Below are 27,371 nucleotides of genomic sequence, written 5' to 3' on the forward strand. Positions count from 1 at the left end.
GTAAGCCCTACCCATTAGGACCCTGCCCGGCAAGTGCGTAGGCAGCATAATGGCAATGCAAATAGTTTGAGTTGGCCAGAACAGAACAGGACAGGCCAAAACGGAGCTGGAATTAATGGAATTGCATTCCAGCGGCAGATCCTCGCATTTGTGGGCGATTTCTGGCCGGAGAACGTGGTGGCCCAGCTAATTGGCCAAGTGAAACATGGTTTACACAATATAGCTCAACAGAAAGTACATAGAAATGGCCACTTTCCATCTTTAGTATCTTTTAATTAAACCAAATTTTACCTTAAACTCTTCTATTCAGAATACAAATATCCTCGGGATGTTTAATAAATATTATGCTGAAACTCTTTTAATCTGTCCATAAATATGGGAATATTTAGATGCAGAAAAATAAATAAATCGCATCATATCAATATTACCTTTTCTTATTTGACGGACACCCAGCTGCTATCTCGACCCCACTCGGATATCGGATAAAATGCAATTTAGAGCCCGATATTGATGGGCGGCATGTAAATATTTCTCTCCTATGACGAGTCCTGTGCCCGGAAACACTTATTTACGAACAATTCGGGCATGCACAAATTTCATTGAGATCAAAGGCTGTTCTCTCATAGAAAAACAGTTGAAATTTATTGCCAGGTGGTATTTTTATATGGATGTTCAAATATTATATTTACCTGCCCCGCCTCCCAACAGAGAGAGACCCTAAAATATAATTAGTTTTTGGACTGCAGCTGGTAAGGCCCCCCGAAGCGGAAACCATTTTATGAAATATTTTATTTAATTATTTCGAATATTGGCAGTCTTCTTTTTTTTTCTCTGTCTCTCAGTCGTTCTATGCCGTAGTGTATGCACATTTTTTGGGTCCCAGGATACCAGCCGGTGTACATACATACATAGTTTGTTTTTGGGGATTCCGGCCATTATTGTGCACCGTCCTATTGCGGTGATAAAATTTATACAGAGGTTTGTCGGCTGGCGGGCCACCTAGATCCGGATTCCGGAACTCTGCGCCCATCGTATTGAACTAATTAGGCGGGTTAGCAAAGCGAAAATGTTGGTATTAAAATTGTTAAAAGCTCAAAATTATGTTTATGGATTGGTGGAAATAGATGAGAAAATTCCAGTTGCAGGAAGGTATTTTAGAGATTTTAGTTTAGAGTCTAAACTAAACTAAGTCTACACTTTAGACTTTAAACTTTGGACTTTAAAGAACCAATAAATTACTTATAACACACCACCTACCTCCTCAAATCCTCAACTCAAAAACTCAATTAATTTCTTGCCAAACCTTCAGCCCCAAACAATAAAACCCCAGTCGCTGATTATTAGGAGAAACGCCGATAAATTGCAACATTGACGTGTCTCTCGGCTCCCCGGACACCAGTTTATATACAGTTCCAACCCGGGATCTGGACTCCGGCGGAAGCATGTGCGTGAGCTAAGTGCGGCCAAAGTTCAGAGGCGACGTTAAACGCCCATTAAATTCAGTTTCGATATGAATGCGATATCTGGCCCCCCTCGCCGAGGGGCAGGGGGCCACATGTGATTAGACCTAGCCGCGGTCACGCCAGCCAAAAGTCCTTCGCACCGTCCCTCGCTCTGCCGGTATCCCCATTGAGCCATAAATATTGGTAACACAATCTAAGCTCTACAGAGGTCAGGGCTCGCAGCTTGAGGTGCGAAAAGTCGCACTACAAGTCGGGGGCACACACACACACACACGCCATCTGCCGACCGTGGCACCCACCTCCTACTTGCCACCTCCAATCGCCTGTTTTAAATCGCTACAAAATTGGTTTTCAATTTTTAAACGCCTCTTCGGGCTATCGCCTGCTAGGTGCGAGGTCCTTGCTCCTCGATTTCAGTGCTTGCGTGCCTTTGCGTTTTGTCCTTTGTCGAGAAGGACCTCCCTCAAATACACTTTAAAATTCAAATGGATTCAAAGACTTAAATTACTTATAACCATTTTTAATTCTTATTAAATAATAATAAATTCTTAGGAAGGTAAATTATTAAAACTATCCTTTTTTATTTATTAGCTAAAAGCATTTCAAAGTCCTGTGTATCCTTTATGTTTTATACATGATTTTTCCACGCGTTCGTTCGGCTTATGTGGAGTAGTTTGTGGAGCTCCGGTGGTGCTGGGAGCCGGGCCATAATTCAAGTGAGGCGTTAATCTGTGACACCCCATGCCCTCCCAGGCGAACAACATATGCTGGGTTTGGGGGCTCTGAGCTGGCTGTTGAGTAGATGTAGATGTTTGTTGTAGTTGGCCTTGCATTTTGTCGCCGGGTGACAAATGGTCCAAACACGCTCTTGAAGGGGTTAATTACTCGAAGGGTCAATCGACCCGGTGCCCTTTGTTCGAGCCTTTGTTCACTTTTATCTGCCATTTATGAGCAATGGAGTATGTTGCCAAGAAAATGTTGCAAAAGGATGTTGCCAGACGCCAACTAGCGCCATCTACAGGAAGTTAGCGGAGACTCTTTATAATTTCCCTCAAAAGTCCCACAATTTCCCTTTTCCATAGAAAACATTGGTGGCAGTTTGGTTTTTTCAAGTTTTTTTTATTCATTTTTTTGTTTTAGTTTTTCTACTCACTGTTTTTAACATTTTTTTGTGTTGGTAATTTTAAAAAAATTTTTTACTTTTTTTTGTTTACGTTAGTTTAGAAATTTTTTGTGTTTTTTTCCGTTTTACATATACATCATATCCATATATGCATCGTATAATTAATTATTAATATAATAATAGTAGTAAATATTACTCTTTATGGTTTAAACTATCACGTTTTTCACAATAATCATTTCTTTCGTTTTCCTTAGTTTTCCTTTCGCATTTTCCATATTTAAGTAGCTTACAAAATTACTATTAATAGGGCTTCGGCTTCCATTATGTTCATTTCGTAGGTCTGTGTGTCTCTGTTGTCTGTGTGTGTCATAGATTTGTAATTAATTTTAAATTAATATATAATCGTATATAAAAAATTGCAAACTTAAAGGGCACATACATATATAGTCGTGTAATAAGTGCAGTAACTAAAGTCAACACTCGATGTGAAAAACAAAATAGTTGTGGCAGAAGAACTATGTAAAAATACGCAACAGCCGAATGAATTGTCGTCGGACATCTCTCTCTTATTTCGTTATTATTATTTTAATAATTATAATATTGATAGATCGTTAAGCTCATACAGAAGCTGGTTGCCAATGTGTTTGCAGCAAATGTGGGTGGTTGTGCATGTTATGGAAAATAAAATTTAAAAAGCGACATCTAAAACAAAAAATGATAAAGACGAGAGCTGGGGAAATATATTTACAGATATCTAACGATTAAAGAAATATTTAATAAAATTGTTTTTTTTTTGCACTTTTTGCACTATTTGTGTTTGTGTGTGTGGTGTCCTGCTTGCGAAGCATATATCGAGGAGCTGAAGGACCTGATCCGATCATTGAGAGAGTTTTGAAAACTGCTCCACATCTATGGATGTGGCTTCTGGGCAGTCCTTAAAAGTTCGAGATGCAGTCACGTTTTACTGTCCGATCCTGACTCCCTACGTCTGTGCCTAGATATATATAAGCAGATACATGTAAGTAGTGTATCCACAGATACACTTAATGTATCTGCAAATACCCTAGATAACGAATCCCCCATAAAACCAGTATACCCTGCCATACCTATCAAATCGTATATAAACAACATTCCAGAGCCTACTGTGGGAATAATTCAAATAGGCTAGACACAAACCCTTTCCCATAGCATTATCATTGGCATCCAGACATAAACATAGACATAAACCATTCACACGCCTTTATCGACGACAGTAGACGTAAACATCAAACCCCTTTTGCTCCAAATTCATAAACAAGTGCCCATCCTGGGAACCTACATGTCAGCATAAAGCTCTGACCAATCAAAACTATTCAACCAAAGTCCATCTATGCTGCCAGCGTCGCTGTCACCGATAAAAGCTATAGTTATAAGAAAATTGAATTTGTAAAATCAGTTTATAATCTACGATCAATCCAATAGGATATCTTTATAACTCATTCTTGAATTTAATAATAAAATTTATAAAATAAAAATCCTAATTTTTATTTTTTTTTTATTTTAAATCGGGAATTAAAACATATAATTGGCGCAGTCGGTAGGATACAATTATCCTCGCGTGTTTTAAGTATCGAACTAAATACATCGCGAATTTATTGTATCCGCAAAACGAATCTATAAACATTTCTAAACATTAGTGAAATCACGAATGAGGATTTCTAGTGTGAAGTGCAATAAACATTAAATAAAAACATTTTTAATACCAGTGAACTCAGCATTAGTTAAATCACGAATGAGGATTTCTAATGTCTATTTGAAATAAACAAATAAAATAAAATTATTAATATAATCAAGACAATTTAAACATATATATACCAAATTAAATAAATAAACTTTAAAATGCAATCTGAACAAGCATCCACATCAGCTGCAGCAAGGCACATCCTGTCTGACAGCAATATGAATCATTTCTTCATGCAACTAAAACAAATTGACAAATTTGATGGTGATATAATGTATTTAGCACTATTTATAAAAAGTGTTGATAACTTGATTACCCAATACAAAACAACATCGTCTACTCAGAATGAAATCATTCAAGGAGCTATCCTAAACCTCATCGTTGGACCTGCACGTACAATTCTTCTTAGGAATTCAACCCAGGACTGGAATGAATTAAGAACCTCACTCATCAGTAAATTCAACTCATCAAAACCCCCACATCTCATGATCATGGATTTACATAAAATTAAATATCAAAATAGTTTACGTAAGTTTATTGATGATTTAGACAAACAGACAAGTAAAATTTGTAATAAGTTAAGTCTGGATAATAATGCAGCAAACACTGTTATATTTTCAAGAATATTAGGTGATCATATAGCAGAAGTAATTCGTGAAAAATTACCATTACGAGTGTACATATCTATATGCAAATACGATATATCAACTCCAACTAAATTAAAACAAGCTGCTCAAGCTGTAGGTCTTTATGATGATGATGATATATATAATTTTTCCCGAAGTGTTGAAAATCGATATAATATACCAATGGTCTCCACATCTAATACTTCTAATACTAACAATTCTAATAATAATCAAAGGGACAGAAACCAAAATTTTAATCAGAATGTAGGAAACAATAGGAGTCAAAATTATAATAATCGTGGGACATATAATTATCAACAAAGACAAAATACTTTTGATTCAAATAGAAATTTTAATTCAAACTATAATAATAATTATAGATACTCTCAAAATCCTTCAGGTCAAAACTCTCTAAATTATAATCGGTCTGTTAATGTTCCTCAAAAACAATTAGACCAACAGAATAGACCAGAACCAATGGAAATAGTTGAAAATTTTCAGACACAAGCCTCGGAAGAAACACAACAGCAATAAAAATAAAAATTGATAATAGACCATGCATTTGCCTTATTGACACAGGTTCCAGTATAAGTTTAATAAATGAAAATTTTTTAAAATATCCAATTAAAGAGAATAATATAAAAGTTCAAACAGTAGGAAATTCAGTCACTTTGAATAAATCCATTGAATTTATAATTCCAAAATTATTTAAATCAAAACAAAAATTTTTTGTCAAAGAATTTTCCAATCATTACGATTTTCTTTTAGGACGTAATATTTTAAACCTTACATCAGCCCAAATAGATTTTGGAAAGAATACTGTTAAACTAAATAATTACGAATTTCCAATGATCAATATAATAAAGGAACATAACAAAAATTATACAAACATGTTGGAGGATGAAGAACACATTTACGCATTGGAAACAGAACTAAAAACTAGTTATATTCGAGATGATCATCTCAACAGTGAGGAAAAATCGGCACTACATTCTCTAATGTCCAAATTCTTTGATATTCAGTATCATGAGGGTGACAATTTGACCTTCACAAATGAAATCAAACATAAAATAAAAACTAAACATGAAGATCCCATTTATAGAAGACCATATACTTATCCCTATATTTATGACAATGAAGTAGAAAACCAAATAGCAGATATGATTAAACAAGGTATTGTCCGCAAATCTAAATCTCCTTATTGTAGTCCTATAGTAATAGTACCCAAGAAAATGGATGCATCGGGCATTCCAAAATTTCGTATGGCTATTGATTACAGAGGACTTAACGAGATAACTATTGACGATAAATTCCCCATTCCCAATATGGATGAAATACTAGATAAGTTAGGAAAATGTCAATATTTTACAACGTTAGATCTGGCAAAGGGATTCCATCAAATTGAAATGGACCCAAGATCAATTCAAAAAACAGCCTTTTCCACCAAGAAAGGACACTATGAATATACTAGAATGCCTTTCGGTCTAAAAAATGCTCCTGCTACATTCCAGCGATGTATGAATAATATTCTTCACGATATAATAGGAACTCATTGCCTAGTATATTTAGATGATATTATTATATTTTCGACCTCCTTACAAGAACATATTCAGTCCCTTCAAAAAGTCTTCGTCCGATTAAGAAAATCCAATCTTAAACTTCAATTAGATAAATGCGAATTCATGAAAAGAGAAACAGAATTTTTAGGCCATATAATTACTACTGAAGGAATTAAAACAAACCCAAATAAAATTCAAGCTATTCACGATTTTAAAATTCCAAGTACTCCTAAACAAATTAAATCATTTATTGGTCTTTGTGGATTTTACCGAAAGTTTGTTAGAGAATTTGCAAAAATTGCTAAACCAATGACCCAGTGCCTTAAGAAGGGTTCAAAAATAAATGTCAAAGATAATAATTACGTTGAAGCATTTGAAAAATTAAAAACACTAATAACAAATGATCCAATCCTTAGATATCCAGATTTTGAAAAAACATTTGAATTAACTGCTGATGCTAGTAATTATGCTTTAGGAGCTGTCCTAGCTCAAGAAGGTAGACCAGTTTGCTATGCAAGTAGAACATTAAATGATCATGAAATAAATTATTCAACTATCGAAAAAGAGTTATTAGCCGTAGTCTGGGCAACTAAGTACTTCCGACCCTATCTATTTGGAAGAAAATTTAAAATTACATCCGATCATAAACCACTAGTTTGGTTACACAATATTAAAGAACCTAATATGAAATTGCAAAAATGGAAAATATATCTTAGTCAATATGATTGTGGTATGAATTACATTAAAGGAAAGGAAAATTATGTAGCAGACGCCTTATCTAGGCTACCTAAAAAAGAATCAAATAATGAACATCTAGAAGAAACATTTCAAAACGAAGATGATTTACAAAGCACAGGAGCTACTATACATAGCGCCCAGGAAGACAATGGCAATTGTATTCAGATTACAGAGCGTCCCATTAATGTTTTCAGTCATCAATTAATATTTGAAAAGGGAAATGAAGATAGTAATGAATTAGTCCGGTATTTTAATAAAACAATTAATACAATAAAATATAGTAACATGACGGAACGTATAGCAAAAGACATTATTCTTAAATTTGTATGTGGACACAATTTTGTAATGTACATAAATAATGACGAAGATTTCGCAATATTTCAAAGGGCTTTCATGGAATTAATTAAACCAAATTTGGGAACAAAATTAATGAAAACATCAGTAATACTTCCTAATATATCTACCTACGCAGAGTTTCACGAAACGATAATTAATATTCATGAGAAAACTATTCATCAAGGTATTAAAAAAACATATGACGATTTTAAAGCTAAATACTATTTTCCAGATGCACAAAAATTAATCCAAAATATAATTAATAAATGCGATATTTGTAATTTATGCAAGGCAGAACATAGAAAAGTAGCATTAACATTTGAAAAAACACCTGAAAGTAAAAATATACGTGAAAAATATGTAATTGACTATTATTTTATTGATCAAAGAAAATTTTTAACTTGTATTGATATCTATTCAAAATTTGTTTCAATTATAGAAACTCATACCACAGATTGGATCGAAAGTAAAAAAGCGTTACTTAAAATATTTAATATGTTAGGTAAACCAAAAATAATAAAAATGGATCAAGATCCCGGATTAGTATGCAAATCACTACAAAATTGGTTAGAAAAAGAAAATATTGAGATCGAAATTACTAGCAGCAAGAATGGTATAGCTGATATAGAAAGAGTTCACAAAACAATTAATGAAAAATTACGAATCATAAATACACTTAATGATGCGGAAGACAAGCTCATGAATATCGAAAAAGCTACATATGTTTATAATCATGAAATAACACATGACACTACAGGTAGAACCCCTGCTGAAATATTTATTTTCGGTATGAAACCTAATAAAAATTTCCAAAAAATAAAAGAATCAAAAATTGATAAAATTAATGAAAAACGGGAAGAGTATGAGGTAGATTTAAATTATGCAAAAGTTGAAGAAGATATGAAACGTAAGCCGAAACTTGTTAATCCATTTAAGAAAACAGGAAAAATTTTACAAAAAGATGAAAAACACTGGCAGGAAATAAATAGGGGTCACAAAGTAATAAAACACAAAAGTAAATTTAAAAAACTTAAAAAACGCAATTTTTCTCGTTATTCCAGAAATGTTGAAAATTCTGACTCTGATATTGAAAGTGATAATAATAGTACCATGGACAACGTTACCATTAATAACGGCTCAACAAATTAGTATTGTCCCAATTACTTCAAAAAATGGCTATTTACTATTGAATACAGGAACTATAAAAATACCTCTTAATTACGAACATCACATGATAGAAATAAATCAAACAAAAATATTAAATACATACCAAGAATTTATAAAATATGAAAATTTATATAAAACAATTCCAGATATAGCTTTAGCACTTAAACAATTAAAACATGAAATAAAAGGGATTATCCCATCAAATAGACAAAAACGGGGACTAGTAAATATTGTAGGATCAGCTCACAAATATTTGTTTGGTACACTAACAGAAGAAGATAAAAAAGATTTAGAAATAAAATTAAATAATATAAAAGAAAATATGATAGAAAATTCAGAATTTAATGAAATCATTGGTATAATAAATAAACATACAGAAGACATAAATAAATTAATACGGGAAGAAGAGGAAAATGAGGCCTTGCACCTTTTTAGATATTCTTTACACATTTTTCTAGAATACATTGAAGATTTACAAATGGGGATTCAGTTAACAAGAATTGGAATATTTAATCCTAAAATATTAAAACATGAAGAGATAGATGACATTAATGAAGAAAAATTATTATCAATAAAGACTTCAGCTTGGATATGCAGTCAAACCAAAAATACTTTTATTTTAGCCCATATACCAACATCTTTTAATGAAACTCAAAAATACAGAATAATTAAATATCCAGATAATTTAGGCCGCCAAATTGACATAAATGATAAATTTGAATATTTTATGAATAATAATAAAAGTGTTTATTATTTGGAAAATTCTGCAAATCCTTTAGTGGATGTAATGGATCAAAAATATTTAGTAACTGACCAATGTATTTCAAAGATCCTTACAAATCAATTAGCAATTTGTCAACACACTTTTATTTCAGAAAAAGAATTTATAAAATACATTGAACCAAATATTATAATAACATATAATTTAAGTAAAACGCAAATTAACCAAAATTGTGAATTATTTAATAAAACAATTGAAGGAAATAATATTATACAATTAAGCCAATGTACACTTGAAATAAGAAATATCAAATTCACTACTTCAAAGAATATAAATGAATATAAAATAATATTGTCAAGTACCAATGTAACTCTACATGAACCAACACCAATTTTAAAACTTAAAGAATCATTAATCAATCAACAAAAACAAGATATTGTCTACAAATGGATTGTATTTATAAGCCTAATACTTATAGTTGTAAGCATAACAATTTATGTAATATTCACTTATAAGCGTTTAGCCAACCACAAGGAAATTGTTGTCGAATTCAACAAGGATGTTGAAATTTCTAAAGGAGGGGCGAGTAGTGTATCCACAGATACACTTAATGTATCTGCAAATACCCTAGATAACGAATCCCCCATAAAACCAGTATACCCTGCCATACCTATCAAATCGTATATAAACAACATTCCAGAGCCTACTGTGGGAATAATTCAAATAGGCTAGACACAAACCCTTTCCCATAGCATTATCATTGGCATCCAGACATAAACATAGACATAAACCATTCACACGCCTTTATCGACGACAGTAGACGTAAACATCAAACCCCTTTTGCTCCAAATTCATAAACAAGTGCCCATCCTGGGAACCTACATGTCAGCATAAAGCTCTGACCAATCAAAACTATTCAACCAAAGTCCATCTATGCTGCCAGCGTCGCTGTCACCGATAAAAGCTATAGTTATAAGAAAATTGAATTTGTAAAATCAGTTTATAATCTACGATCAATCCAATAGGATATCTTTATAACTCATTCTTGAATTTAATAATAAAATTTATAAAATAAAAATCCTAATTTTTATTTTTTTTTTATTTTAAATCGGGAATTAAAACATATAATTTGTATATATATATAGTTATTATCCATATTAAGCTTAGATTTGATTTCTCACATATGTTTAAATTTAGATTTATTCACTATGCGAAACAATATCTTAATGATTTCTTTTTTTTTTTTCGTTTGCATGATTTGCCGTTTTTATAAAGTTTTAAACTTTTTTTGGACTTGACAATTTTTTTTTCGTTTGATTTTAAAATTTTTTTTGTATGGTTTTCTTGGTTTTTTGTTTTTTTTGTTTATAGTCGTAGATTTCTCGAATTAAAAAGTAACAAGTGCAAAAACTAATAATAAAATATAAATGGTTTTTGACATGCTTCTAAATGCTTGGCGGGGTACGAAGTTTTGAGGATGGCTGGTGGGGGGTGGACCAATTCGATCGAATCGGATCGATAGCAAGCTATATGTTTCCGACTGCTCTGTTTAATGGCTTAAATAACTAAAATTCGCTGGCACTTGAGCCCCGCATGCCTCAATTGGGTGTTAGGATTACAAGTTCTGGCTGCCTCCTAAGCACTTACATTATATTTAATTATATAACTGCGCTCAGGTCAGACACAAATAATAATCATAAAAATAATCATATTTATATATATATGCAAATTGTGGCTTCACTGTGGCATACATACACTATAAATATAAATATAAATATATATATTATATATATCATACATGCATATATGTATTCAGTTTTAATTTACAAAATTTATTTGAATTAAGATCATTTGGTTTGTTGTTTGTCGTGTGTATCAATTTCGTTTGATTTCTATTCAGTTTTCGTTAGGTAAGTAATTGTATAGGTGTATCGTTATATCTTTATCGTTATTAACTTTAATAGTATAGTACAACAGTTCATTGCATTACGTCAACTATCAACGCTGCTCTCTCTCTAATTAGGAAAATTTGCCTTTCGTTTTTAAAAATTATAGGAGAATAATAATCAACAGAAAAAAATGTATAAGGAATAATTGTTAACTTTTCCAAGATCATGGCTGGTTGGCACTGGTACAAAGCAGACAGACCCCGCTGTATGTTCTTCTTGATGTTTTATAAGTTTTAACAAACATTGAGCATTTCGTAAGCAACCATTTTTTTCGATTTCTAATTTAGTTTAGTTTTAGTTTTAGTTAAGGGTAGTGTAGTGTAGTTTAGTCGAGCGGATGCGAGAAACAAACAATTAGAATCATAACTACTAAACCAACGCGCTAAGCAAATTGCAATAAACAAATTTCAAAAATTTTCACTTAATTATGCTAAACGCTAACGACTTTTCCCACTTTACGCTTGACTCAAAATACTACAAAATAATAATAAGAATGAATAAACAAAAGAGCGGGGAGTCGTATATATAAGTCCTCCCCCAAAAACTAAGTCGTAAGTCGTAGATATTAACTTATGCCTAATCCAAAAAGTGTCTCTGCACGTGTGACGTGTTTTTCTACTTCTTCGACGACGAGGAGCCCGATGTCGCTACCACCGCTGGTGTTGCTGCCGCAACTGCTGTTGTCGATGCTGCTGCTGCAGGTGTTGCTGCCGCTGCTGCTGCTGATGTGCTGGCCCGGACAGGATTCGTTTGTGGTCCTGTGCCAGGCTTTGATTTCTGGTGTTGCTGCTGTTGTTGCTGGTGCTGTTGTCTCTTATGATGCTGTCGCAGCTCGTGTTGCGATCCCTGATTGCGGTTGACGACCTGTGGCTTGTTACCCAGCGATCCGCTGCGAATGCGCACTGTGCTGCTCCCGAAGGAGCCGGTGCGCCGACGGTTCTGCTGCTGATTGTAGCCACCATATCCCTGCTGGTGCTGTTGCTGATGCTGCTGATGTTGCTGCTGCTGCTGTTGCTGCTGCTGCTGGTGCTGTTGCTGGAGCAGCCTGCCCACATAGTCACTACGATTCGTAATGGTGGTGTTTAGGCGGCGACCTCCTCCCGTAATCACGGCCGTGCCATCGCTCTCGGACACGCTGCGGTGCCTGTTGAGCTGACGGCCCGGATTCAGGCTGCCCACTCCCTGCAACATCTCGTTGATCTCCGGCTCCACCACGCGGAAGTCCTCAATGTTCTTGAAGCTCTTGAGGTACTCGGCCAGCTTCGGCTGCACCTCCAGTTTCTCGCCGTTCTTGTAATACTTCAGGAAGGCCCAGAACTTCTCGAGGCCGTACAGTTGACCTGCAAACGGAAGAGGTTTCCATTTAAAACTCAGTTCTCAAGCCCAAGTACTAATGTCATGTCTTACCTGTTTCAAAGTCGGCAACTGTCTCGTCCTGGAAATCCTGATAGATATTCGGTCTGAACTTCTTCTCGAGTCCGTACGAGAAGAACCGGAAGAGGCACTCCAGTCCATACCGGAAACCATTACCGGCATCCTCCAGTGCCAGTGTACGGAACTCGTTGTACATGCTCTTGTTGAAGTTCTCGCGCAGGAAGAACGACCAGAACCGGTAGAGGGTGTTCATCTCCTGCGACTGACCGTAGCCGAGACGGCGGCGCTCCTTCAGGCAGCGCGAATGGTACTTGTGATACGCCTGCTGGGTGAAGTTGTTCTCCTTGAGTAGGGCATGGGATGGATGCTGGAACACGGGCAGCGACTGCGGCACCGACGAACCATACGATCCATAGGAGGAGGTGGTAGGCGAGGTGCCAGCCGATGATCCCATTGAGGTGGTGCGCGGTCGGTGCTCCACAGTGTCGAGCAGCCAGCCCACGTGCGCCTCCACTGGGGGATTGGCCGTGTGGCGGAGTTTCCTCTTGCGCGGGGTTCGGGGATCGATCGATTGGGAGTTGGGCGCAGCATAGAACCGAGCACGTCGCGACTTTAGGGTGGAGTTCAATGTAGAGTTTAGGGTTGTGTCGCCCACCAGAGTGTCATCGGCGTCGGCATCCTGCTCCAGGTATATGGGTGGCGGCGGCGGAACCTGTTGCTGCTGCAGCAGAGACCGGCCGCGTCCACCGGCCAGCTTCTCGAAATCAGCCTGGGATATAACATTAACGGTTTTGTAGTCGGGCACCACATTGGTGGTTGTCCAGAGATCCTCCTCGTAGTTAGCCAGTCCGTCGTTGATGATAGTCTCCAGATCTTGGGTAATTTTCGTCCGGGATGTAAAGTCAGCGGTGCGATCGTAGCCCTCGTGTTTGGGAGCCCGTCCCACCTGGGCGACAATCAGCAGCTTATTGATATCACGGTCGGCAAATTCGTAATCAGACTCGTCGTCGTCGGAGAAGTTCTCGGTGAAGTTGTTGATGCGTCCGGTTCCAGGCAGGGGGTCCATCAGCTCCTCGTCAAACTGGAAGTCTAGTTCTTCCTTTTCGGCATGGCACTGAGCGGATGGCGGAGCAGCTGTTTTGGATGAGGATTTGGAGTGGGTATTGGAGTAAGCAGCATTGCCAGTTGATGATTTCTTAATGTTGTTCGTGGTGGTTGTGGTTTTGGTGGCTGTGGCTGTGGTTGAGGAGATTGTGGTGTTGGTGGTGGTGACGGTGGTGGTCTTTGTGGTTTTGGTAGCAGTGGTGGCGGTAGCTGAGGCGGAGGCGGAGGAAGCACACACAGAGGCTGATGATGAGGCGTTGTTGGATGCGGACGAGGACGAGGACTTGGACGTGGACGTGGACGAGGTGGTATTGTTCGTTTTGACATTATTATTTTTGTTATTATTATTATTGTTGTTGTTGTTGTTGTTGAGCGTTTGTGAAAGCGGTTGTGGCTGTTGTTGTTGTGGTTGTGGTGGTGTTGACGTGTTGGCTGATTTAGTAGCGTTTTCTTTGATAGCATTTGATGTTTTGGAGCGTCTCTTTACCTCTTTCCATATGCCCTCCGGCTCCGCCACCAAAGCAGCTGCCCCAGCTGTCACTCCTCCAATAGCTCCCCCCTTCCCAGCAGCAGCCCTCTTGTCCGGCGTGGATGCGGACTTCGGCTTGACACTCTCCGCCAGACCACTCAAATGGCCCGCCAGCTCGGCGGCACCAACTCCCTCCACGTGCTGGGTCAGCGAGCTGATGGCGTTCACCGAGTTCAGCGCTGCAATGGATCGCTGCTGCTTCTCCTGCAGCATCTTGGGCACCAGATTCTGAGAGTTTCGCGGCACCGGCGGTGGCGGAATGCTGCTCAGCGGCTTTGTCGCCATCACCGACGTAAGAATAGGCGGCGGCGAACCACCATCGGCTGCCTCAGTCTGCTCCTCCTCTTTCTCCTTCGGTTCCTGCTCCGTTGCTGCCGGCTCCTGCTCCAATCCAGCTTCAGGGGCAGTCGGATCGGCGCCCTGAGCCTCTGGCACATCGCTGATGGGCCAGACGGTGGGCGTCGTCTTGGTCCGCACCTTGTAGCCCTCGAAGAGCTCCAGTTTATCCGATTCCTTGATCGCGTTCACAATCAGAGCCACGTCGGTGGTCAGGGCGAGGACGCGATGGAAGGATGCGATCAGAGTGACCGGGATGTAGCCCTCGGGGTCCATTTTGCGGCGCAAGAAGAAGTCGCCGGCAAGGTTATCGGCACTGAAATAGTATTCACTAAAAAGAGAAGAGGTCCAGGGTCATACAAAGGTTATCCTGCAGAAACTAGATCCTAGAAAACTAGAGACTACTTACACTTGCTTCTTGATAGCCTCCTTGACGCTGTTGGCGTCCATTTCGATGTAGGCGGCGGCGGGCACATTGCCGAAGTAGTGGGTGCCCATGAGGACAAAGGACGACTGCGAGGCGTCGGCACCGGCGGCATCCGCCGGCAGATAGTTGGCATACTCGCCCGAAGCTAGCAGATGGCGTGGTATGCGATGAGTCGGACGACCTGGTCCCTGTCGGGAGAATCCGCCCCGCCCTTGCCGCCCGCCCCTGTACGGCGTACGGAACCGGCGTTGCCCCCGGCCCGTAGTTGCTGCTCCTGCTGCTGACCCGGCACCACCCGTTGCTGATCCAGAGCGCTGGTCATCGACCGCTGTTGTTGCGGTGCTGCCGCTGCTACGCCAGGAATCCACGCGCTCGGACGGAGCAGCCGCTGACCGATTGGTGTACGGATGCCGGCCAGTGTGCGGTTGCCGTGCTCCTTCTCCCGCTGCGCCCGCATCGCCACCAGCTGCTCCTCCACGGCCAGCAGCTGAATGGCGGTCGTGGTAGGAGCGCTGCGGACGGCGTTGGTCGGCTGGATCATCGCTGAGCCGGCGATTGGGCCGGCCACCGATCGGCTTGGGGCGACTGGACTTGGCCAGATCGATTTGGAGCGGACGCCACTTGAGCTTGGGCATTTTCTTGGTGAAGGCAGGCACGGCAGTGGCTCCAGAAGCTGCTGGAGCTGGAGCTGAAGCTGGAGCAGCACTGGTTGCGGCACCTGCTGGCTCAGCGTCTCGCTGGGCTTTGGCATCATGACTCGTGCTGGCAACAGGTGCGTTGGCGGCAGTTGCGTTCGCTTGGCTATTGCTATTGCTGCTAGTGGCTGTGTTGGAGTTTGCGGCGTTGCTGCTGCTGCTGCTTGTGGCTGCTACTGCTGCTACACTAGACTCTGTGGTAACTTCACTTGAAGTGACTCCTGCTGCCGATGCTGCTTTGGCTGGCTGGTGTTTTTTCGTTGGATTGCGTTTGGGTTCGTTGCTGGTGGCTTTGCCACTTCCAGAAATTCCGCCAACAAGCGTGGGCCAGTCACCAACGTTGCTAAAGTCGCTGGCCTATAATCAGATTAATTAGTTAGTACAAGCATTAGATTAGTTAGACTGTTTAGTAGCCTACCTTATGGTTGACCTTCTTTTTGTCCTTTACCACGACTTTGGCGAGTGCATCCGACTGGCTGGCGTCAACTGTAATGGAAGGTAGGGAATGGATTTAAAAATACAAAATCAGGCCATCAGTTCCCTCTGAGAGAGAGAGAGTCTGAGAAATAGGGGGTGAGCCACGTGAGAGAAGATGAGAAAGTCTCGGGAGGGAGGCAAGTCACATGGTGGTCAGGACTTCCACTCCACTAGTCTCTGGAGCTCTACCTACCAGTAGTTGTTGCTGCCTCGGTTGCTGGTGTGGCGGATGCGGCTGCTGTGGCAGCTACTGATGCACTTGCTGCTGCTGTGGATGTTGAAGCTGGGGCTGCTGCCGCTACTGTGGTCTGAGCCTGTGCCTGTGTCTGTGTGTTTGTTGCTGCTGCTGCTCCCCCTTGTTGAGGTTGCTGTTGTGTTGTCTTTTTGTTGCTGGGATTGCTGGCGGTATTCTGTGCGTTGTTGTTGCTGTTGCTGGTGGTGGCAGTGGCAGTGGCTGCTGTCTGCTTGGGCTGTTGTTGTGGCTGCTGTGCCTTTGGCTGCAAAACACGTTTGTCCAATGGAGAGGTTCCTGCCTTGGGGCTCCCAGATTGTTTAGCTGATATCTAAAAAAAACACAAAACAGAAAAGATAGAAGCTATGAGTTTCATTTCAGAGGAGGCAGAACTTTGTTGAAAAATCAATTCCCAACTTCCCGAGCGGTGTTCCGCACAAAAGTTATAACCTAAAAAAAAAAAGAGGGACTTGTAGGGGAGTGTCCCTAACCCAGATTCGGTTCAAGACAAGGGCCAGCGCGCACATCACTCTTTCGGATATATATCTTTTGGATACCAGAGAGACCACCACCATATCCCCCACGAGGTACACAGAACGGGGGGCACATTTGGAAAATTACCTCTTTTAATTATAGAAACTATATCAGCCGACTTTGCAGCTTTTTTTTTTGTCTTATCTTTGTTTGTTTTGCTTTTTTTTTAATTTCTATGCTTTTTTTTTCCTCCAACTATCACTTGGAAGTTGTTTTTTATTTATTTTTGTGCTGGGGATCTCTATTTGAACAAATGACTGGAAATTCTAAAACTGAGCGGCGCGTCCGTTCTGCTGAGACGTTCGGTGAGTTCTGTGCGATAGCTCTGGCAGTTTGATTCGTAAACGCCTCTGTCGGCGCCCTCACCCTCTGCCGCTGCCCCTTCCTCTGCCTCTGCCACAGTGGTTGGTGTCCACGCGTTTGCTACGTGAGCAAAAACGAAGACGACGATAACACACAAAGAGGAGGCAGCACAGGCGGAGGTATAAAGCAAAGAAACAACAACTGGTTTTACAGCGCAACATAAAAAACAAGTACAGTGGAGCTAGCCTAAAATATTTGCATATCTCAAAGATATTATATTTCAAGAAAAATAAGATTTCAGATATTTAACTTATATTATTTTTTAACTTTATTTTTTTAGACTTTTTTTTTATAATTTCTCTGAAAACCAAGTCCCACTGTATACTCATTTTCAAAACAAAAACAAAAAACAGCCGATGCGCCGGTTCACGGATGCGAGAGAGCGACAGTTTTCAGATACAAAGAGAGAGAGAGAGAGATCGGGAGGCGTCGGCGTGAGAGCCCCCTCTCACAACCGGCAGAGAGTCAGCGCAGGGCCGGCACCCTGTATCCAGCAGATACAGGTTTTCTCGCAGTGTGCGTACGTGCGGTGCGTTGTATTTATGGTTTTTGTTTTTGTACGCATTTTCTACCGAATGTTGTTTTGATTCCAGCCTAAAAGTTCATAACCTCAGCATATAAATAGACAGGTGCGATTTGCAATTAAAATCACACACCGGAGGAGGCCCCAAAAACTTTAAAAACATAAACACAGGCCATCCCGCTCGCACCATGCGTGTAATTGTAATACCGTTGGGATATAAAAAAAGAGAGCAAACCAAAATAAACATGTGATTTTCGGCACGTAGGCCAAGCCAAGGAGAGTTGGTGGAGGAAAAACTTCAAAACAACGAGAGAGAGGGACAACAAGATGACCTGGGAGAGTGGAGATATAATGCGTAAATTGTTGCACAAAAAAATAATAAAAATATATCTATAGATATAGAGATATACAGATATTCCTGCTTATAAGAGCTTACTAATGACCTTAAATTCTTATCGAACTAATTGTTAATCAAACTACCAATCGTGTAAACAAGATATGAAAGTGATAGATATGTTTTCTGGCCTTGAAATTGAAACTCCTAAACCTAAAAAGTGTAATTTTTAATAGAATTCTAACAAAAAATGCATTCGATCACGTATTCATCAGAATTTCCAAGGCGAGCAGCAATTGTGGGCCAATAAACTATTAATTTTTGCAAAAAAAGCAACACTATCGAGTCATGGAAATAACCCTGACATTGCAGGAAGGACACTATATGAGTCACTTGGTAAATTTTCCATTCCATTACAAAGAAATGGTTCTGATATCAGTAACTTTCCACTGGAACCAAAATCAAAGACAAATGGCAAACATTTCGAGATCTTTATGGCGGGGCCAAGCACATGTTTTAGAATCTATATTTAAACTGGCATGTTTCTTATCATTTTGGACACAAATGCTGACGTAGTTGGGCAGAAGCCATTAAATTTGTGTACTAGGTGGGCGATTAGAAGCCATTCATCAATAGAATGCTTCCTCAAGGTCATCAAAAGTAGAGCCCTTTAAGTTAAATCTAAAACTAAAAAATAAGAAACATCAACTTGCCAGAATACTTCACTTTTATCTATAAAAATCAGTGGAATGCACTTTCGCACTTCATCGAGCGATCGCCGAAAGACAACTGAGGGGCTTTCGTTGCAAAAACACTATTTTAAATGGCATTAGAATCGGAATCGGTCTGGCACGATAGGCCCCAGCCCCAGCCCCAGCGACAGTCATCAAATAATACAAAAATACAACAGAGAAAAGTAAAAATAAAACACGGTTTCCCCTAAAACGTGCAAAAAGACCCACATTCTCGTTCCACTCGGTTCTCTAAGTCAACAATCGTTCGTAATCAGCTCTGGAGGTTATAGTGCAGGGGGGGTTCGGCTGAAAAGGGGTGGTCCTCCTACGGGGTCTGTGTAGTAGGCCGCCGGATTCCCCCCCTCCTGAGGTTGCTTTCTGCGTTTCAACAAATTAGAATACTACCGAGTCGTCAATAACGCCGGCCGCAAAAAAAAAATGTTATGCAAAAATATTTCTAAATAATTCTAAAAGGGAAAAAGAATAAAAGATGGAAAACGTGCTCGGCCAATTGAGGGACAAGGGAATACAAGTCGCTGAACCAATCACCACAATCAGCCGGGCTTACATGAATAATAAGTGGCCCTGTAGAGGGTAGGGTATTACGACAATAGTACACCTGGCAACTAAGGTGTATTTATTTTTTAAAGATTTTTGAAGTAAGATATACACGGTTTTTGGAGCAAATGTGACAAAAACTGTCTTAAATACCAAAAATCCAAGCGGTACATTACACAGCAGCGCCCATATACGAGTATTTAAATCAAGTAATATCTCCTTAGTTCGAAAACTGGTCCATATTCACATCCAGCTAGGCTAGACTCACATGAATAATAAGTAGCCCCTGTTGAAAGTAGGGTATTCTATTTAAGACTGTAGTTCATCTTGTAACAAAGGAATACAAATTTTTTTAATATTTTAGAACTAAGATATGCATTATTTTTGGAGGAAATATAATTAAACTTTCATAATTTAAGCCGTACATTAAACAGCAGCGCCCATTTGTAAGAATTAAAATCAAATACCAAAAATGCAAGCCGTACATTAAACAGCAGCGTCCAGATACAAGAATTAAAATCAAGTAATATCCCCTTAGATCGAATTTTAGACTTAAATGAATAATAATTGGCCCTATAGAGTATGGTATTACGAAAGTAGGCTATTTAAGACTAAAATAAACCTTGTAACCTTGTAGAACTAAAAAATGCATAGTTTTTTGGATGAAATATGATAAAAACTATCCAAAATACCAAAAATCCAAGCCAGCAGCGCCCATATACTAGAATTCAAGTCAAGTAATACCCCCTTAATCAAAACCCGAGCTGTAATGGAGCAGAAATAATGTCAAAGAGCTCTAAACGCAAACAAGTTTATGACTATTTTTCATTTTACTTTTTTTTGCTATTTATAGTTCCACTCGTGATTGAATCAAGAGATTGGAATTAAAGGCAATTGCTCAGGGAGGTGGCTGGAGGCGTCGAACTCCAGTCCCAACACAGAGATAATGGGGCTACACCGGAGGGGGTGTGTGTGTGTGTGGTGTGTGTACGAGGTATGTGATATTTGTATGCGAATCTTGTTTACATTCAACAGAGTGGTCGGGCAACTCTACTTAATGCGTAGCAGGCTTAGGAACATAACTCTTATCGGGAGGGGCATGGCAGGCAAGGTAAACACACCTCCTCCACCTCGGCAAATATGCACAATAATACGAAAATAAATTATACATTTAAGAGGTATTTGTGAAAGTAACAACTCTTTGGGGTAGGATCCATCACTCCACCACTCTATTGGCCTTCTTATCAATAAATCGTATTGAGTAAGACCCGTAGATTACAGCTATCAGTAGTTATAATACCTGAATGGACAGACCTTATATAAAAGGGCATCGGATCAGTGTCCTTCGGACTGTTTTCTATTCAATGTTCGCAATTTATTACGCAAAAGTATCATGAGACACTTTTTTCCCAGCAAATAATTGCTGGGAGCTCGAGAGATCAACAGGTAAACAGTCGATAAGGAAGCTGGGGCGGAGATTCAAAAGTGCCAAGCAAATATCAGGTGCCAGGGTGCCAGAGTGCCAGCTGGTGGGGATTTTAGGGTAAAAATAGGGTATCATTTATCATCAAATCAAGTGAGTCTTTAATGATGTAAGCACTTTTTCTATTGAAGAACTTCAGAACGTTCAGAACTTGAAAGGAGCTCATGGTAAGAGGTATAGTATCTGACAGATTGATGTCATATTTTCAACAGGAATTATTAAATAATAATATTCAAGGCTATAAAGGCTATTAAGTCTAAGGGGAGATATACTCTATAGCTATTCTATATAATCCATCTTGAAAATCAGTTTCTTTAACTAAAGAAGATAATTATCTATTATCTATTAGTAGTTTTCTCTAGTATTCTTTTATCTAGTATCTAGTAGTGCTTTTATCTAATATTATTTTATATGGTATCTAGTAGAACTTGTATCTAGTATCTAGTATTATTTTACTTAGTATCAGTCGAAGTAGTTTTTTTTATATAATATAATAAATTTATATAATATATAATATAATCTAGTATCTAGTAGTATTTTTATCCATCTATCTCTAGTAGTATCTAGTTATCTATTAGTATCTCGAAAATCAGTTTCTCTAGATGTCTAGTATTACTTTATATAGTATCTAGTACTAATATTATCTGGTATACATTTTATATATTATTAAGTAGTAGTTTGAATATGTATTATTATTATTATATCTAATACCTATTAGTAATTTTATCTAGTTTCTAGTATTATTTTTATTAAGTATCTGGTGGAACTATTTTTAAGTATCTAGTAGTACTTTTATATAATATTATTTTATCCAGTATCTAGCGGTATACAGTATCTAGCAATCTACTTTTATTTAGTATCTAGTAGTAGTTTTATCTATCTAGCTCTAGTAGTATCTTCTTATCTAGTATTCATTTTATGAAAATCAGACTCTTCCCTGGCAACAAAAATCATTTCAGGCACAAAGAAGTAGGAAGTCCCAAGTGCTTCCCCAGCAGAGAAAGAAAAGCGAGAAAAATCTGATATAAAAGGCAAATAATATAGACCTATATGATCATAAAATATATATACAGAATGATTCCATTCAGACAACAAAAAGGAGGAATAATACAAGGTATAAGATAAGATAAAGAAAGTATAAGAGGAAGTATAAGATTCCCTACTAGAGTCTATAGTGACTTGGAAACTGGAGTCTCGAAAACAATGACAGTGGAAAAATACTATATACTTAACTATATACTATACTTAATCGCAACTAAGAGGCTTACAGACTTGCAACTAGAAATCAAAATAAAAGTGTAACTTAATACAAAAAAAAGGGAAAAAATTAATGTAATTAATAGGCAGTTGCGGCTTAGAGACTAAAAATGGAATTTAAATGGCTCTTAGATCAACTATAATAATCACAGATCGCTGACATTATACAACAGTGGGCCGGAAGAGGTAATTATTGGATAAAAATAGTTGTTTTGGTTCCCACGACCCGTTAGTCAGTTCCCACTGTACTCCCTCCTACCCCCCTGTATGACACACATTTCATCAATCTACTTAATATTTAAGACCTCCCGATACGAACACAAAAACTTGATTAATTTATTGTCTTGATTGCATATTTACTTTCGTTTTCATTTTTTGTTTTTTGTTATTGTTTTGCGCCGCAGCAATGGCAAAGAGCGAGAGAGTGCTGTGTTATCACTTGAACGATTATTTTCGTGCTTAGAGATGACACATTTGAAATGCCCGTATTCACCACATGGTGAACTCCGATACACGTGCCGATTCAGCTGTTTTTGTTGTTGTTTTTTGAATATTATTGTTTATTCTCCTTTGGCGATCGGATCGTAGAAACACTTGCTAATGGAAGTGGAAATTGGAAATTGAAACTGAAATAGTGGGAGTTTGTGTTGCTTTTTTCTCCATCCGCACTCGAACTCTTCGACGGCACACGTCAACAGCGCTACTGGCGTGGAAAAATAAATTTGAATTTGCCTTGGCTTCTGCAGTGCACTGCGCTGCTGCTGCCACCGCTGCTGCTGCAGTCGACGCAGGCAGAGGCTTTGAAGTCAAAACAAGAATCTTATAAAAGGGCTAAAAAAAAAATAAATATTAAAAAAAAATATAAAAAAAGAGCACCCTGTACCCCACTAACTTCCTAATTAGTTCGATTTGCATAGAATGTCAGAAGTGAGCTAAGAATATATTATATTTGCATACCCATTTCCAAGTAGTAGTAGCTCTTGAAAGCAAATCAAATTCAAAACTCCCGCTTGACAACAGAAACGTGTAAACTTTTTTAACTTTTTCCAAAGAAAAAAAAAAAGAAAAATTAGCCACACCTTTTTTTTTTTAGTGTGTGTTTTGTGTTTCTCTTTTGTGCTTTCATAGGGGGGTTGGTGGTGGGGTGGGGTGGGGTTGGGTGGATAAATAAACGACACAAGCGGGCTGACCTTGACATTTATTTTTAGTTGAGAAAATATTTAACTTTTTCTCTCGTTTATTACGACACCCCCCCAAACACACAGATGTGCAATTAGAGCATATTAAATATCAATTATGAATTATTATTATATTTTATTTTTTTCTCCCTTTTGTGCTCTGGTTCTTGGAAAAGAAACAAACAAAAATAGACGGAAATACCGGCCTGCCTCTCTCCCTCTCTCTCCCTCTCTGCCATTGCATAATAAAGAAATAAAAAAAAAAAGTGTTTACTTTGCCCTCTTTTTTCGTTCTCTTTCGCTTTGTTTTGACAAACAGCTTCGGGACCAAACATTATGCAATGCATTCGACGGCTGTCTGTATCTAGTATCTAGTATCTGGCATGTTGTATCTATCAGATACTATTTTGTAATCCTCGGCGGGTATTAGCTTAACAGCGATAACAGTGAACGAAGAAGAAGAAAAACCACAACAGACGGGAAAACGTGTTTTGTCGTGTCTCTTTTCTCTCTCTCTTTTCGTCTCCCTCCCATTCCACGCACATTTGTTTACCAACAAAAAAAAAACACAACAAACATAACACCAACACACATGCGTGTTTGGACTTGTCTGTCTATTATTTTTAAGACGCAATTCGACAAACGGAAAATGAGCCAAAGAGGAATCGGAGATCAACAAGATAAGAAGAAGAAGAAGAAGAAGAAAAACGTGACTTCATTTTGGGAGAGGGGAGATGCATTGAAATGAAAACTATCTTGAGATGAAAACTATCTTTTTTTTTCCAGTGTAAAGAAACAAAGGTTCTTCGAAGCTTTAAAATCTTAAACCCCTTGAACTCCAATTTTTTTTTGCATTATTCAGTTTTTTAGCGAAATTTGTATAATTCCTCCTCTTAAAAAATAAATAAAAATAAAAAAAAAGTCAATCTCAATTACGTCACTCACCTTCCAGGCATTGACTTTGGGCGGTGGGGCGGCAATGAATCGCTTTGGGGGCGGGGCTGCTGCTCCGGCACCTCCTGCCGCCTTATCGCCCGCCCCCGGCTGGTCTCCGCCGTCTCCGGACTTGGCCTCGTTGCCGCTGCTGCCTCCCGCCTCAATGCTGGCACTGGGCGAGGTATCCTTCCGATCCTTGTGTACTTTCTGGCCACCGGCAGTCGTGGGATTGGCTGCAGATCCCTGACCTGCTCCAGGCAGTTTCCGGGGACTGCCGTTGCGAGAGGCCCTTGGCCGGACTGTCTGCTTGCGCTCTCCCGGTGCTAAATCAGTGGGGGGTCCTTGTCCTTGTCCTTGTCCTCCTCGTCGTCCCGACGACTGCTGCTGCGATTTCTGACCAGGGCCACCAGCCGGCTGTTGATCTCTCGGCTTCTCCTTGCGAGCCTTTTTGCGATCCCGTCGATGGTGCGACACCACCGGCACAAAGTCATTGTTATCGTCCAGTTCCGATGAGTTCTCGGCGGTGTTGTCGCCGCCCGAGGCCGCGGCACGCTTCTCCCCCGCCAGCGTGGCGGTTCCAACGCTTCCGATTCCGGTTACCAGCGATTCTCCGGCAGCTTCGGCGGCAGCAGTTTCCTCGCTCCACGACTTGAAACTCTTCAGATTGGGCTGATTCTCTTTGTTGTCCACGGCGGAGGCGGTGGTGCTGGGATTGGCGACGGCTGCAGTGCCTGCACCCTTCTTGGTGTCCAGATTCTGGACAACATTGGCGTACGAAGTGGTGGCTGCACCGGAGCTCGCAGGAGCAGCGGCTCCCGTGGTGGGAGTTGTCTCCTCCTTGCTGGACATGCTCCTCGGTGGTTCTTACTCCTTCTCGGCCTCTTTTCGTCTCGGTCTCCTATCCCAGAGTAGGCAGCAGATCTTCTCCAGCTGCTGCTGCTGCTCCGGCCTCCTTCTTCTGCGGCGGATGCTCCTCGTCTGGGCTGGGTCTGGGAAACTCTTGGCTGCTTCCGGGCCTGCTCAACGGGGATGCGGAGGTGCGAAGTTTCCAATCTGTAAGGAGAACACTAGTTAGTCATGGAAACATAAAAAGGCAACACTTGTTTTTGTCCAGAATGTATTACAGGTGGGATTCAATGAAGTGAAATTTTTGAATGAAAATTAATGAAAAAAACGTGTTTTAAAGGCAGTGCGACTTAGGGAGCTTCCACTGTACTCGGGGGTGGCAGTTTTTGTTATTGTTTCTGTAAGCCAGGCCTATTGCGGAAGGGCTTCTGACGCCATCCGATTACAATATTTATTATTATTACACTTTGCACTTTGAACTTTTTTTTTTTTGAAAAATAGAAAGTGGTGGGTGGAGGTGGTTCTCCCTGGGAGTGCGGCTCACATTTAGGAACTGCCCATGACTTTGGTTTTTCGGACAAAAAAAAATGCCCTTTCCTTTGGGGGGGCTGTCACGCTGCTCGGCGAATTGGATTTTTCCACCGATTCGAAGTTAGATTTTCCACAGAACCCAACAATGGGGAGCCGTAATGAGGCACAACCAATCGAGATTGAGGCGAGGCTGGCGAATATATGTATTATATTATTATGCAGCAGCCCCCACAGCACCAGGCAGAAGAAGAACAAGAGTGAGGTTAGGTTGGCAGAAGGAAGAGGAAGAGCAGCAACAAACGCTGCCAGTACTGGCAACTGAGACTGTCCACTTGCTACCCACAACACACCGTTATGTGTTACAGAAACAGCTGATTTTCAACTGCAGCTCGCCTCGAATTTCAAAAACGATGCACGCGGTCACACACACATATGCAACTAATCATATTTTTTTCTTCTTTTTCTTTTTTTGTATAATACGCACCAGAAATCAAAACGGAAACTATGCCGATTTGATAAACAAATTCCACACGCTCCACACACGTACTTTTAATTCACTACGCACTTTGGGACGTAGGGTGTGTGTGTGTGTACGGTAGGTGTTGTGTTGTTATTGTTGCTTTTGGTGTTGCTTTTGCTTTTGCGGGTTTTCTTGCACACACACTTCGCACTCTCGTCCGCTAGCTCGCTCTCGCTCGCACGACCGTGTTGTTCCGTTGCGCTCGCTCTCTCTCTCTCTCTATCGCACTCACTCACGCGCTGCTGTGGGGCAGAACGTTTTGGTTACGAATATATTTCCCGAACTTGGCGGATTTCCTCACAATCGCGGTCTGCTTTCACTCGTACTTGTGGCCGTGCACTTGATTATCGTGACTCGATCGAAACTAATCAATTGGGAGGAGCATTATCCGGCGAAAAGAAAATCAAAATCTCGGTTACCAGACATGTGGTTCTACGGACGAAAAGAAAAGGAAGCTCAAATTGTATTTTTTAGTACATTTGCCGCGAACGGTGTCTTTTTGGTATTAGATATGGTCACACCGTGGCTAAAAAATACCGCAACTGCTTACATCTTTTAGATTTAAATACATTTTTGAATATATTTTTCGGATAAAAAGAAATTTATTTAAATTTGTACTTAAGTTTATAAACAATAAAGTGATTTTCTGTCTTTTAAAATAAAAATTTGAATTAAATATTACACGATTGTCATCTCTAACGGAAAATAACGATCAATTTGTATACCCTTTCGTGGAGTATTATGATTTGGTCCAAAAAGTTTACAACTGACATGTAATCTTTAAAAGTAGGCCTATTTCTAAACTATGTTTTCAATTAGAAAGTTATTCGATTTAAAATTCGTCTTAAAAGGCATATTCTTACCAAAGACTATTTCTTTGCCAATAAGCGACTTATTTTAAAGACTACAGATTATATTCTAAGATTCTATTCCAAAGATTTATCTTAAAAGATTGTTATATTGATTCTCTATCAATCTGCCAAAAAAACTACAAGATT

General features: G+C 39.4%; 1 protein-coding gene and 1 long non-coding RNA gene across 7 annotated transcripts; one reads left to right on the forward strand and one right to left on the reverse strand.

Moving 5' to 3' along the window:
* Nucleotides 1-10,533: 10,533 nt before the first annotated feature.
* Nucleotides 10,534-27,037, reverse strand: LOC6498926 (la-related protein 1). Of its 4 annotated transcripts, none has more exons than XM_014910340.3 (7): nucleotides 26,338-27,037; nucleotides 24,486-25,529; nucleotides 16,538-16,907; nucleotides 16,286-16,353; nucleotides 15,155-16,224; nucleotides 12,810-15,076; nucleotides 10,534-12,742 (listed from the first exon to the last, which is right to left on the reverse strand). In XM_014910340.3, exons 2-7 carry the CDS (start codon nucleotides 25,323-25,325, stop codon nucleotides 12,018-12,020), a joined length of 5,340 nt encoding a protein of 1,779 aa, XP_014765826.1. In that variant the 5' UTR covers nucleotides 25,326-25,529; nucleotides 26,338-27,037; the 3' UTR covers nucleotides 10,534-12,017. The 4 variants fall into 4 exon arrangements, with proteins under 4 accessions (XP_014765826.1, XP_001955667.2, XP_014765827.1 ...); XM_001955631.4 differs by lacking the exon at nucleotides 26,338-27,037 and adding an exon at nucleotides 25,867-26,166; XM_014910339.3 differs by lacking the exon at nucleotides 10,534-12,742 and having other exon boundaries at nucleotides 13,809-13,910; nucleotides 14,368-15,076.
* Nucleotides 17,334-18,314, forward strand: LOC116656564. 3 transcript variants are annotated; one of them, XR_004311524.2, is made up of 3 exons: nucleotides 17,334-17,643; nucleotides 17,754-18,002; nucleotides 18,067-18,314. It is a non-coding gene; the product is annotated as an uncharacterized LOC116656564 (long non-coding RNA). The 3 variants fall into 3 exon arrangements; XR_004311522.2 differs by having other exon boundaries at nucleotides 17,754-18,314; XR_004311523.2 differs by having other exon boundaries at nucleotides 17,334-17,592; nucleotides 17,754-18,314.
* Nucleotides 27,038-27,371: the final 334 nt, after the last annotated feature.

The sequence above is a fragment of the Drosophila ananassae genome, chromosome 2L, assembly GCF_017639315.1.
Source record: "Drosophila ananassae strain 14024-0371.13 chromosome 2L, ASM1763931v2, whole genome shotgun sequence".
In the NCBI taxonomy this organism is placed as follows: domain Eukaryota; kingdom Metazoa; phylum Arthropoda; class Insecta; order Diptera; family Drosophilidae; genus Drosophila; species Drosophila ananassae.

Excerpts from the sequence above, each read along its gene's own strand:
- LOC6498926 (XM_014910340.3), bottom strand. The coding sequence starts at position 25,325 with ATGTCCAGCAAGGAGGAGACAACTCCCACCACGGGAGCCGCTGCTCCT. Across the intron at positions 16,908-24,485 it reads CCAAAGTCAATGCCTGGAAG|ATATCAGCTAAACAATCTGG; the intron begins GTGAGTGACGTA and ends TGTTTTTTTTAG. Across the intron at positions 16,354-16,537 it reads CGAGGCAGCAACAACTACTG|TTGACGCCAGCCAGTCGGAT; the intron begins GTAGGTAGAGCT and ends CTTCCATTACAG.